Source organism: Brassica oleracea, chromosome C3 (assembly GCF_000695525.1).
Source record: "Brassica oleracea var. oleracea cultivar TO1000 chromosome C3, BOL, whole genome shotgun sequence".
Lineage (NCBI taxonomy): Eukaryota > Viridiplantae > Streptophyta > Magnoliopsida > Brassicales > Brassicaceae > Brassica > Brassica oleracea.
In genome coordinates, this window is record NC_027750.1 from 62,571,339 (window position 1) to 62,583,706 (window position 12,368).

The window sequence follows — 12,368 nt, forward strand, 5'->3', positions numbered from 1 at the left end:
AATAAAAAAATAAAAAAATAGATTATGAGTGAGAGCACTCAACAAAACTTTTTGAAGGGAGAGCACTCAACAAAAATAAAAAAAAAAATAAAAAAGACGTATGAGTGAGAGCACTCAACAAAATCGGATATTCTCCCTTCAAAAAGTTTTGTTGAGTGCTCTCACTCATACGTCTTTTTTATTTTTAAGGGGATCACAAAGAAGGTTACTACATTGGATCCGAAGTTCCCAGAGATGATCCTCAGTGGGATTATCCATTCTATGGCCCCAACCCTTGGCCTGATCCTGGTTAGTGAGCTCTTTTGTTTGGTATACCTGAACAAAAATAGACTTTGGTGTTCTATTTTAGCAGATTACTTCCATTTCCTTCTTTTATACGTTCCATTAGACTTTGTTGTTCTGTTTTATAAGATTAGTTCCTTTTCCTGCTTTTATACTTTCCATTTTTCTTGTATATAAGATATATAGTCCTTCCGTTCCATCATGATAGATTTATTAAACATTTCACACATATTCCCTCTGTTTCACTTTAAGTGGTGTTTAAAAAAAATTGTTTCAATTTAAGTGATGTTTTCAAGTTTCTATATAAAAATAAATTGATGTTTAAAACCATTTATATTAGTATGATTTTTATTGGTTGAATTAAATGTTGTTTTAGGCAAAAAATAAATAAAAGTTTATAATGCCTTAATCGGTATGAAAAACCTTAAAAACTAACTATTCAGAAACAAAAGAGTATTAGAAATGATTAATGCATAACGATAAATATCTTGATTTATGTATAAAGCAACTTCCTATAACTTTAAATCAATAGTTTTAGTTAAAACTTCTTAAAGCTTCTTAAATTGTTAACTTCCTATTTTCCTAAGAAGTATTACTATCACTGAGAGGTTGGCATATATACAGTGCTTAGGCAACTTCTTAAAGCTTTCTTTGAAATATATATCACCTTCATAGTGAAGCAAGCACAAAGTTGAAATATATATCACCTTCGCTGTATATGTGCCAAACTTCTTAAATTTAACAATTTGTTTTTTTAACTTATTAAATATGCATAGACAATTTTTAAAATTCATCTTTGTGAAACAATTTTTTTTCAATAACATTCATCTTTGTGGAACGAAGGGAATACATGTCTTTCCATTTTTTTTTTGCGATGCATTTAATGCCGGTTACTTTAATGGAATTTATATTTTTCGGTAGATGTTTTGCCTGGGTGGCGAGAGACCATGGAGAAATACCATCAAGAAGCATTGTAAATCTCATTTGTGGTTTTCCCTGTCCATGTCTTCACATTTGTTTATAGTGTTGCGTTCGACCAGTCTATCTATAGAGTCAAACTTTTTGTTCCATAGGTTTTGCTGAATGTATATCTTCTGTAACAGGAGGGTTTGTAAGGCTATTGCAAAATTACTGGCCTTGGCCCTCGACTTGGATGCAGATTACTTTGATAGCCCTGAGATGCTTAGAAAGCCTATTTCAACTTTGCGCTTGCTTCACTATGAAGGTGATATATATTTCAAAGAAAGCTTTAAGGAGTTGCCTAAGCACAGTATATATGCCAACCTCTCAATGATATTAATACTTCTTAGGAAAATCGGATCCCTCTAAGGGAATATATGGAACTGGAGCACATTCGGATTACGGAATGATGACGCTCATAGCAACCGATGATGTATTGGGACTCCAGGTATTGCTTATAAGATGTGAAGGATGATTATTATTGAGATGTACAGTACACTTATATACAAGCATAGATAGCTATAATTACAAAGAATCACCCATATACAAAGTATCAATTGATATATCTTCTTTACACGCCCCCTCAAGATGGAGGGAGGTGTATAACTCCAATCTTGGAGCATGTCGTGTTGAAGCTTGCACGAGGTAGGGGCTTTGTTAAGGCATCTGCGAGCTGATCTTTGGATGAGACGTAAGTTACTCGTAGAATACCAGCTTGAACTTGACCTCTGATGTAATGATAATCGAGCGCAAGATGTTTCATACGAGAATAGAACGTTACATATCCACTGAACCTCAGATGCAGTAGATTACCAGTGCAATAGGAAGCTTGATGTGAAGCTCAGATAGAACGTTACATATCCACCGAACCTCAGATGATGTGTTGGCGATGGCTCGGTACTCAGCTTCCGTTGATGACCGTGCAACTCCATTTTGTTTCTTTGCAGACCATGAGATAGGTTGATTTCCAAGATATACATTGTAAGCATTGGTAGAAACATAATCATCAGAATCACCTGTCCAATCTGAGTCCGAAAAAGCATGAAGATTTAAGACATTATTGGACCGGAGAAGAATGCCATGAGAAGAGGTTCCAGCGAGGTAACGAAGGACACGTTTAGAAGCCTGCCAGTGCTCGTCTGTAGGACAGTGCATAAACTGTGAAAGTTTGTTGACGGCAAAGGAGATATCAGGACTAGTGAACGCTAGATACTGCAAGCTTCCAACAACCATACGATATTCAGTAACGTTAGTGATCGGAGTTCCAGACTTCAAAGAGAGTTTCGGTGAGGTCTGCATCGGAGTAGCAACTGTTTTAGCTTCAAGCATGTTTGTCTTGACTTGGAGATCCAGTATGTACCTGCGCTGCATGAGGTGCAGACCTTGGCTTGTTTTTGTAACTTCAATGCCAAGAAAACAATCAACTCCACCTTGATCTTTGAGAGAGAACCTCTGACCGAGTGCTATAATGACACAAGAGACTGCTTCATCATTGTTGCCGGTGACGAGAATATCGTCGACATAAATGAGGACGTAGACAAGAAGCTTCCCTTCAGAATAGACAAAGAGTGAGGCATCTGCATAGCTGTTAGTGAAAACGGACTGAGAGAGGAAGGTTTTAAGTTCCATATACCAAGCGCGAGGAGCTTGTTTCAGACCATAGATCGCTTTCTTTAGACGACACACATGCGGGGACGATCAGCATCAACAAAACCCGGTGGTTGTTCCATGAAAACTTCTTTCTGTAGAGTACCTTGGAGAAACGCTTGATTGACATCTAACTTGCGAATAAGCCAAGAGTTACTTGTCGCGAATCCAAGAACAAGACGAATGGTGACCGCTTTTATGACTGGACTAAACGTTTCCTTATAGTCAAGGCGATACTCTTGATGATTTCCTTTGGCTACCAAACGTGATTTACGTTGACGTGGCTTGCCATTAGAGAAAAACTTGTTCTTATAGACCCAACGACAGCCAATGACGTTTTGTGAAGGTGTAGCAGGTACTAGATCCCATGTTTCTTTTTCAATCTGACCTGCAATTTCCTCAGACATTGAATCACGCCACAACTTCTATTTTAGTGCTTGTTTGTAAGTAGAAGGCTCAGGCTCATACACTTGATGAAATGCAGCGGTAAGGGAAAACTTTTTAGTTGGTTTTGAGATCTGATTTTTGGCTCTAGTTCTCATTTGGTGGGTGTTTTGTGGTGGTTGAGATGGTTTTTGTACAGAGAAAGTAGGTGCAGAAGACTGACCAGTGGGTCTTTGGGAGGTGGAGGTATCTGTTTGTGTATTTGGGACAATGGTTGGACCAGTGGGCCTTTCGGTGGTTAGGTTAGGTTGGTCTGGAATAGACGGGTGATTTGGGAGAATCGGTTGGCCAGTGGGGCTGAGAGAGGAAGAAGTATTAGAAGATGAAGAAGAAGAGTTTAAAGAATGTACCTGAGATGGAGTTGTAGCAGAAGCGGTTGGTGAAGTAGACTGGTAAGGACCCAAGCATGGTGGCGCCAAAGGCTGAACCAGATGAACTTTAGTGAATAGAACTGAACTCGGAGACGGTGCTTCCTCTGACTGTTGAACCTTAGCATGATCTGTATGTGAGCTGAACGGACACGTGAACTCATCAAACTGCACATGTCTGGATGTATAGACTCGACCAGTGAGAATGTCAAGACAGTAGTAAGCGCTTTGAGTCAACGAGTAACCCATAAAGACACATGGAGTTGATCGATCGTCGAGTTTCTGAGCTGAGTATGGCCTACGCCAAGGATAGCAACGACAGCCAAACGTCCGTAGCTTCTCAAAGTTCGGTGCTTGTCCTAATAACTTCTGATAGGGAGATTGATTTGCAAGCACCGGTGTTGGAAGGCGATTAATAAGATATACCGCAATAGCAAATGCATAAGGACAGTAGGACTTTGGAACCGAGGCTGCAGAGAGTAACGACATACCAGTTTCCACAATATGCCGATGTTTACGTTCAGAGAGGCTGTTGTGTTCCGGCGTATGCGGTGGAGAAGTTAGATGCGAGATGTCGTGCGTCTGAAGGTAAGATCGTAGTGCAATATATTCACCACCATTATCAGAAAGTAGAGTTCCAATCTTCTTTTGAAAGTGATTCTCAACAAGTGGTTTGAATGCTAAGAAGACTTCTTTCACTTGTGATTTCTTTTATAGTGGATAGAAACATGTGTATCTACTGTAGTGATCTCCAAAAATCACATAATACTTGTTATGGTCATGGGACAAAATAGGATAAGACCACACGTTTAAAAACACAAATTGCAGAGGCCTTGTTGAAGCAATAGATGTTTGTTGAAAATGCATTTTATGACTCTTATTTATATGACAATTAGAACAAAAGAAAGGTTTCTGAAAATCCAAAGAAGTAGCAGCAATAGGCAAAGAGTTTTTAGAGATAATAGATTGAAGTAACGGGGGAGATGGATGCCCTAGACGCAAGTGCCACACATCACGAGTCGTCTTGATTCTGTTTGAAAGCTGAGAAGACTTGTGCTTGTGCTGCACTCATAGGCCATTCATAAAGTTCATTCCTGGTTCTGCCTTGAAGAAGAGGCACCCCCGTGCTTAGGTCCTTCACCTGAAATGAAGCCGGGAAAAATTCAACCAAAACTTGATTAGTATTGCATAATCTATATACTGAAATCAAGTTCTTTTGAATATCTGGCACAAAGTATTTTATCAAGAGTAAGAGATCGAGTTGGAGAGGACAAGAGGGTGGAACCCGTGTGTAAAATGGCAAGAGACGAACCATCACCGATCAGAACTTCATCTCCTCCTTGATAAGATTGATGAAGGGTAAGATTGTTGAGATCATTTGTGATATGGTGCGTTGCACCGCTGTCAAGTAGCTAGTTGTTGGCTGAGTAAGGAGAAACCATGGCTGCATTAGCATGTGGTTGCCAAGGCATCGTTGCAGCAGCTGGAAAGGGAGATGCATTCTGTTGCATGGACTGGAGTTGTGGACAACGACGAGCACTGTGCCCTTGAGTGCTGCAGATTTGACAACAACCGATATATGGACGAGGCTGTCTATTACCAGAGCGATTGTACTGCCTTTGATTGGAATCATTCCAGTTGCTATGTTAATTGCTATTGTTGTACTGCTTCGGGGTGTTGTGGCGTTGAGTGTTCCGAGATTTGTTGTTGGTGGTGTTGTACGCCACATAGCAGAGACAGGGAGATGAGATGGTGGAGCCGCAGAGAGCAACTTGATTTCATGATTCAGAAGGCGTTCGTGTAGATCAGTCAGAGACGATGGCGTGTCCCGACCTTCAACTTGATCAACGATCTGCTTGTACTCCTCAGGAAGTCCCTCAAGGATGAACTCAATCTGATCTTCCAGGTCAAGAGGCTTACCAAGGATTGCAAGTTGGTCGATCCGTACTGTGAAGCCTTGAAAGTACTAATCAATGGTATGAGTGCCTTTTGTCCATAGCTTCCTCTAGTTTCTCACCTGCTTGATATGAGCTCTACTCGGTTTGGCATATGTAGACGCAAGGGTATGCCAGACTTGAGCAGAGGTTGTGGCTCGTGACACCACAAGCTGAATGGAAGAAGAGATAGCTCCTAGCAAGGCGGTAAAGATAAGCTTATCTTGTCTCTTCCACGCTGCATAATCTGGATTGATGACGATAGCTTCTTCAACGTTAAGAGTGGCATCGGGTGTGAATTTGAAGTTAACCAGCGAGATCATAGCCATCTAGCAAGGCATGGATCTGGAGACTCCACATAAGATAGTTAGTGGAAGTTAACTTGGTGACATTGGATGTGTTCACGTTAAAGAAAGTGTGCGTAGGGGTTTGGATAGTTTCAGCGGTGGTGGCTGCCATTGCAGACGGAGGCGTTGTTTGATTGTTAAAAAAATTTGAAAAAGGAAAGAAAAATTGGGGTATCGATAGCACTGATACCATATAAGATGTGAAAGATGATTATTATTGAGATGTACACTACACTTATATACAAACATAGATGATCCTAGAATGGAAAGCTATAATTACAGAGATTACCAATATACAAAGTATCAACTGAGATATCTTCTTTACATTGCTTTGAGAAAAAAAAATCGAAATCACATTCTATTTTCTACACATGTACTTTTGAAGCAATCGTATAATTCGTGGCAGATATGCAAGGATAGAAACGCTAAGCCTCAGAAGTGGGAATATGTACCGTCGATTGAAGGGTACAACATGATAATGCTTAATTTCCGCTATACCCTTGTTAAACATATATTTCTTCAGTGATGAACTTGTATTGTTCCTTATTTACAGTTTTGGGAGACTGATATAGTTTGCTTTTTTGTCTACAGAGCACTTGTTGTGAATCTTGGTGATATGATGCAGTGTTGGAGCAATGGTCTTTTCAGGTAATATTTTCCTCTTTGGGCATACTTGATATATTCTCATTATGTCATATATATTCTTTGTAAACTCCAAGTAAATTTTTCTAGCTGACATTTTTCTAACAAGCTTCTTTTTTAAACGTTAAAGATCCACAATGCACAGGGTTATTTTAAATGATCAGAATCGATATTCCGTAAGTCTTTTATTAATATCCAGTTTACATTAATGTTTTATCAGTGTTTAATTATTATCATTTTCTCAAAACATTTTGTGTTGAACTTCTTTAGATTTGGGTTAAGCAAATAATTAAAATTAACAATAATATTGCGTCTAATCTTTACCTTCACAGATTCCATTTTTCCTGGAACCGAATCACGACTGCATAATAGAGTGTCTTCCTACGTGCCAGTCCGAAAGCAACCTTCCCAAGTAATTAAGGCTTTAACCTTTTCTCCTTGTTATATTCAGACCTTCTGCCACTCATAGTGTCTTAATTATCTTTATGGCTGTATTTAATGAATAGATATCCAGCGATCAAATGTTCGACATATCTCACCCAGCGTTACGAAGAAGTGCATGCGAATTTCAGAAGCTACGAAAAACATGCTTGATTAAAGGTGTGGTCCACCCCATACACTATCCCTTGGATTTCTAGTTGTGTTGATTGTTTTCTTATTATTATTTTGGGCTTGGTTTGTTCTGTTGTTCACAAGGTTATATCTATTTAACCTCTGGAGTTAAGAAATTTATTTGTTTCAGTTTTCTGAAGATAAACCCAACTTAAGAGTTTAACATGGATAAAATAAATAAAATCTTAGAAAAAGAAAAGAAAATCATAGATATTTTTTAACTTCGGCATATTTTATAGTGTTGAAGATGGATTATATCTCTAGGCAAGACTTGTCTATTAAACTGAACTCGACTCATTTGACAGAGAGACGGTCAAGGAAATACGTCAACTTGATGGGAAAAAGAAAAGTGTCGGTTATAAATAGAGAATACCTAATTCAAAGCAAGGCTATTCACAAACATCCTAAAATTAGCACAAGATTAGGGTTTCTATAATTACCATGTTCTTACCGAGTTCTTGTCTTTAAACGAGTTTGAAGTGACAATGAATTATGCATGTTACAGGATGCTACAATAAAAATTGTTGAATAAGAACTATCTAAGCACTTACGGCTGTAGAGATTATTTTGATTCAGAGTTAGCGGAGAATATAAACAAGATCTAGAAAGAGACGAAATGAATTTTTTGAATCTCGACAAAATCTTGATTTAATTTTATTATATTAGTGGGATGAGTCAGCCTTTCATTATTCAAGAAAAAACAGCAAATTTATCCACATTATTAAAATGGTCTTTTTGTTAAATTAATGTAGTTATTACTTCTTGTTTTCATAATTCATGCAATTATGTAGCTATCCTGCAATTATATAGGTACCCAACTCGACCATAAATAGAAGCATTGGCTGCATTGCATAAGACATATTAGTCAATAAGCCAAACAAAGAAATGAGCAAAATGGAGACTAAAATATATGGTTCTTTGAAGTTGTGGCAGTACACTCTGTATCGGCTTCTTAGATGACACAGGTGTTTCACAGTTTGAGGGTTTATATTGAATCTAGAAAGTGTCTTGTTCATTTCTACAAATCAAGTAATGTACATTTTAGATAGACTCTTAGAGAAGCATCCTTATCCGTGCAGTTTCTCAAAAGGAGTTCTCATCAAATGAATATTAATATTTTATTGTAATTTGTTTATTAATTACAACTTGTTATATTTTTAAATGCTTAATGTATAAAAGAAAGACACATGTTTCTCAAAGTATCTAAAATGGGTCTTATAAGTTCTGTTTTGAGAACTTTTCTTCTCATCTTTCTTCTACTTTTACTTTTTTTCTAATTGTTTTATTACTAAGATATTCACTTAAAGCCTATTGTTTGACATGCTCTTAGTCTTAACTAATTGTTTGACATGCTCTTAGTCTTAACAAAGAAGATATGATGCTTTAACAATAAAACACTTTTTTATTTCCAAAAACCGTTTTAGTCATTGCAATCATATCTTTATAGAGAGCCCAGTTCTTTAACAAGTCTTTCCAAATCAATAGTAGAGCTTCCTCTTACTTCTGTCGCAGCAAGTGCCTTCTTTCCCATCTCCTTGGCCCGAACACGTAGCTCGCGTCCTTGCTCACCCATAGTTTCAGCTATGACCCGACCTAACTCGTGTGGGTTCGGCACAGTCTTACCCCCTTCACAGACACTAACAGCTACACCTGTATACTCCACCAGCAACTTGGCATCCACAAATTGGTCTGCTTCCATAGGCCAAGCCAAGATCATCGTTCCACTAGCTACCGCTTCCAGCCAGGGCCGGGCCTGACCACAAGCTGGTCAAGCATGGGCTTGGGGCCAATATTCTTATAATCAATTTTAGAGGCCAATTTGGCAAGATTCTTTGTTGGTTAAGTGGATGAATAGGCTGTTTCATTTGTCAATGTCATTGGTTCAAGCCATCTTAATAATATTTTTGGGGCCAAATTTTTTTTGACTGCTTCTAACTTTAGAAAAGTCAGGCACGGCCTTGCTTCCAGCACCGAGTTCCATCCACAATGGCTTAAAAACCCACCAACGGCCACGTGACTCAACACAGCCACCTGAGGAGCCCACCCTCTAACAATCATTCCCCGACCAGCGACCCGATCCTCAAACCCATCGGGTATCGGGTCTGTCTTAGCCACCCAAAAAAACCGGGTCAGACTCTTTTCAAGACCAAGAGCCAAAGCATCACACTGCCCTTTAGTCAACACTTTTTGACTACCGAAACATATGTATAGCACGGATCCATCTGGACATCCGTCAAGCCAACTAAACAAGGCCTTCACGTCTACATTGAGTTCTGATTTTCCCTTGCCTAAACCGACAGAAGAAACCGGACCAACACCAAAAACCCGGTTATGACCCACTTTCAGCTTCAAATACTCCATGTACTCCTCTTCCAGACAGTTGCAAGAATTGAAAATACAACCATGGCTAGAGAAGTTCATGGTCATGTCTCTAACGATATTAACATCTCGCGACAAGGGAGACTGCGGGGTTAAAGGCAAATGCTCTGTTTTGAAAACAGGGGAGCGAGGAAGATCCGAGATGCAGACAGGCTCAGTTTGGTCATAGAGATGACGCTTGTCGGAGACATAATGTACAAGTGAAGCAAAGAACGCTCCAGAACTGAAGAAGGCAAAGCGAGGAACACCGAGATCGTTGGTCCATCCGAGGAAGAAGTCAGAGATGAGAGCAACGGGAGGATTCTGATGAGAACTTAGCCATTTGATGATAGGCTCTCGGAGCTGTCGAAGAGAAGCCATGATATAAGGAGTACAGCCAAGGTCTTTGACGTTCTCAACGCCGGAAGGGCTGTGAGGGAGAGGTAGAGTGACGGCGGAGACGGCGGATGGATGAGCGGAGAGAAGAGGGGAGAGGTGAGGAAGGTTTTTAGGTGTGACGATGATTGAGACAGTGACGTTGCCATGAAGACAGAGTTGATGGGTTAAATCCAGAATAGGAAGCAAGTGGCCTTGTGCTGGATATGGAAACACCATGATATGCGGTTTTAAACGGTTGCGTTTTGACTCCTGAGGTGTAGGCGAGAGCATTTCTCCGGCCATTTACGAGGTTGAGTTTGTTGTGTGATTGGTACGTTCATTGGCATTTTATATGTCTATTCCTAGGGTTTTGGAAACCTAAGATGATTGCAGAAAAAAAAACATCTTTTTATGGTAAAAATATGTATAGTAATAAAATTTATATGTTTCGTTCAGAAAAAAAATTATATGTATTTTGTTTTTTTTTTACATCAAACGGCTAATTATATGTATATGTATTTTGTTTTTTTACATCAAACGGCTAATTATATGTATTTTGTAAAATATTAAAGGTGGTTAACAATATTTATTTTTAGGAATATACTGTACTGCATAAAAGTTAGAAAAATGGACCCCTAAATGTTTACATTATCAAGAGGTTTTAGACATGTTTTTGTTTCGGTAGACATGGCCTTGTAACTACTTTTTTTTTTCCAGAGGTTTTTTTTTTTAATTAATAAAACGGGCCAAGCCCAGAGTACACAGTCCGAGGCCCAAATACATATCAAAAAGGCCAGAGGCCCAAAAGCCTAAAAGTTACAAACGAAACCATTAACCGGGCCGTCGGCCCAAACATTAAAAACCCGTACGACGTCGCACGTCAAGGAAACTGGCTGCTGGACACGTGGGAGAATCTACACCATCAGAACGACACGCGTCGCAACCGCCTCGAATCACCGCCGGAACCACATCACCGCAACTTCATTTCGTCGAAGCTCAGAACCCGTAGAGCCTCCGCCGAAACCACCTCTGTTCTTCCAACTCTGTCTACCCGTCGGAGAGCTTCATCGCTCTTCGAGATCTCATCCAACAAGGCCAAAGCTCCAACACTAGAGAGACAAACAAGAACCACCCGATCCATAATCGAAACCCAAACCCTAAGAACCGCAACGAAATACCTAAAGCCGGCGACCCAAAGCTATGGTAGCATTCACCCCCAGGAGACTAGAGCCGACGACGGCGAAACTGAAGAAGCTTCCACCTCCTGGACACAAGAGCCGGCGGCGACGGAGCTGTGGGTGCCTCCACCTCCCGGAATCGGAACCCAAACAATGAGCGTCTTCACTGCGCCATAACATCCAAGCAACCGCGTTTTCACTCCAAGATCAGAAACACCACGGGTGGTGGTTGGCCAGAGCTTAGATAAGGCAGACGCCGGAGGCGACGGGGAGGAGACAAAGATCGAATAATTTAAGCTGAAGGACGACGGGCTCCGGCGACGGCACGCACGCTCGCGCCGCCCGTACGCCGAACCCAACACTGAGATCTACTTTCTCTCTCTTCTCTCTTTTTACTAGGGATTTTTAGTTCATGGCCTTGTATCTACATTGTGATAATATTTACTAATAACAATTATTCTAGATAGTTAGCAAGAAAAAAAAACAATTATTCTAGATAAAAGTTACGACTAATTTAGATTATTTTCTACCTTTTTGAACGTATATAGCTGTTTTTAATATATATAACTAGGGTCGGCCCGCCATACGGGCGGGATATATCTTATTTGTGATCTAAGTTATTACTTTTTGTAAGATCCCATGGTTTGTGTTTTAGATTTCCATTTGCAAGAAATGTTTATGATAATGATTTTTGTCTTTTAAAAAAATTTAGGTGAAAATGGATTATAAGTGATAAGATATCCTTTGCTTGTTTGCAATAGTTGATTTTGTTGTCCAAAAAATAATAGTTTTTTATATTAAAGAAATATGGCATTGATATGCTTTAAGAGCTTAAAATGGTGTTCATGTTGTTTTCTTTTACAAAAAATTGATCTCAAACTCGATGTGTTATTTGTGGTTTGTAATATTTTGGATTCGGAAGCATTGGGTTGTGGGTAATTTTTTGTGTATATTATAAGAGTAATTATTTTTATGTTGAAATCATAGTCTTTCGACATGCTATTGGAATAGAAGTGATGATTATTTGAAGTTGCATTTCATTAAAAGTATAATGTTATATATAATGCGAAGAAGGTAGTAAACCAAAGCTAATCAAAATAAGAAAATATTAAAACTGGAAAGTGTGAACTGAGTAGTGGTCGATGAGTGTAGGCGCTTGTTAGTCACCGTAAAACCAACTCCAATAACTTCTCTATTTGTTTATAGTAATAACAATCA

General features: G+C 39.2%; 1 protein-coding gene and 1 pseudogene across 2 annotated transcripts; one reads left to right on the forward strand and one right to left on the reverse strand.

The window, feature by feature from the left end:
* The window catches only part of LOC106333309, an 8,304-nt pseudogene extending 1,019 nt beyond the window's left edge, over positions 1-7,285 (forward strand).
* A 1,372-nt stretch (positions 7,286-8,657) lies between these two features.
* Positions 8,658-10,278, reverse strand: LOC106333059 (UDP-glycosyltransferase 89A2-like). 2 transcript variants are annotated; one of them, XM_013771541.1, is made up of 2 exons: positions 9,206-10,278; positions 8,658-8,978 (listed from the first exon to the last, which is right to left on the reverse strand). In XM_013771541.1, exons 1-2 carry the CDS (start codon positions 10,273-10,275, stop codon positions 8,678-8,680), a joined length of 1,371 nt encoding a protein of 456 aa, XP_013626995.1. In that variant the 5' UTR covers positions 10,276-10,278; the 3' UTR covers positions 8,658-8,677. The 2 variants fall into 2 exon arrangements, with proteins under 2 accessions (XP_013626995.1, XP_013626996.1); XM_013771542.1 differs by having other exon boundaries at positions 8,658-8,969; positions 9,197-10,278.
* Between the last annotated feature and the right edge of the window lie 2,090 nt (positions 10,279-12,368).

Coding starts and splice junctions, on each gene's coding strand:
- LOC106333059 (XM_013771541.1), bottom strand. CDS start 10,275: ATGGCCGGAGAAATGCTCTCGCCTACACCTCAGGAGTCAAAACGCAAC. Junction 8,979..9,205: donor CATTGTGGATGGAACTCGGT/GCTGGAAGCAAG, acceptor GGCCCGGCCCTG/GCTGGAAGCGGTAGCTAGTG.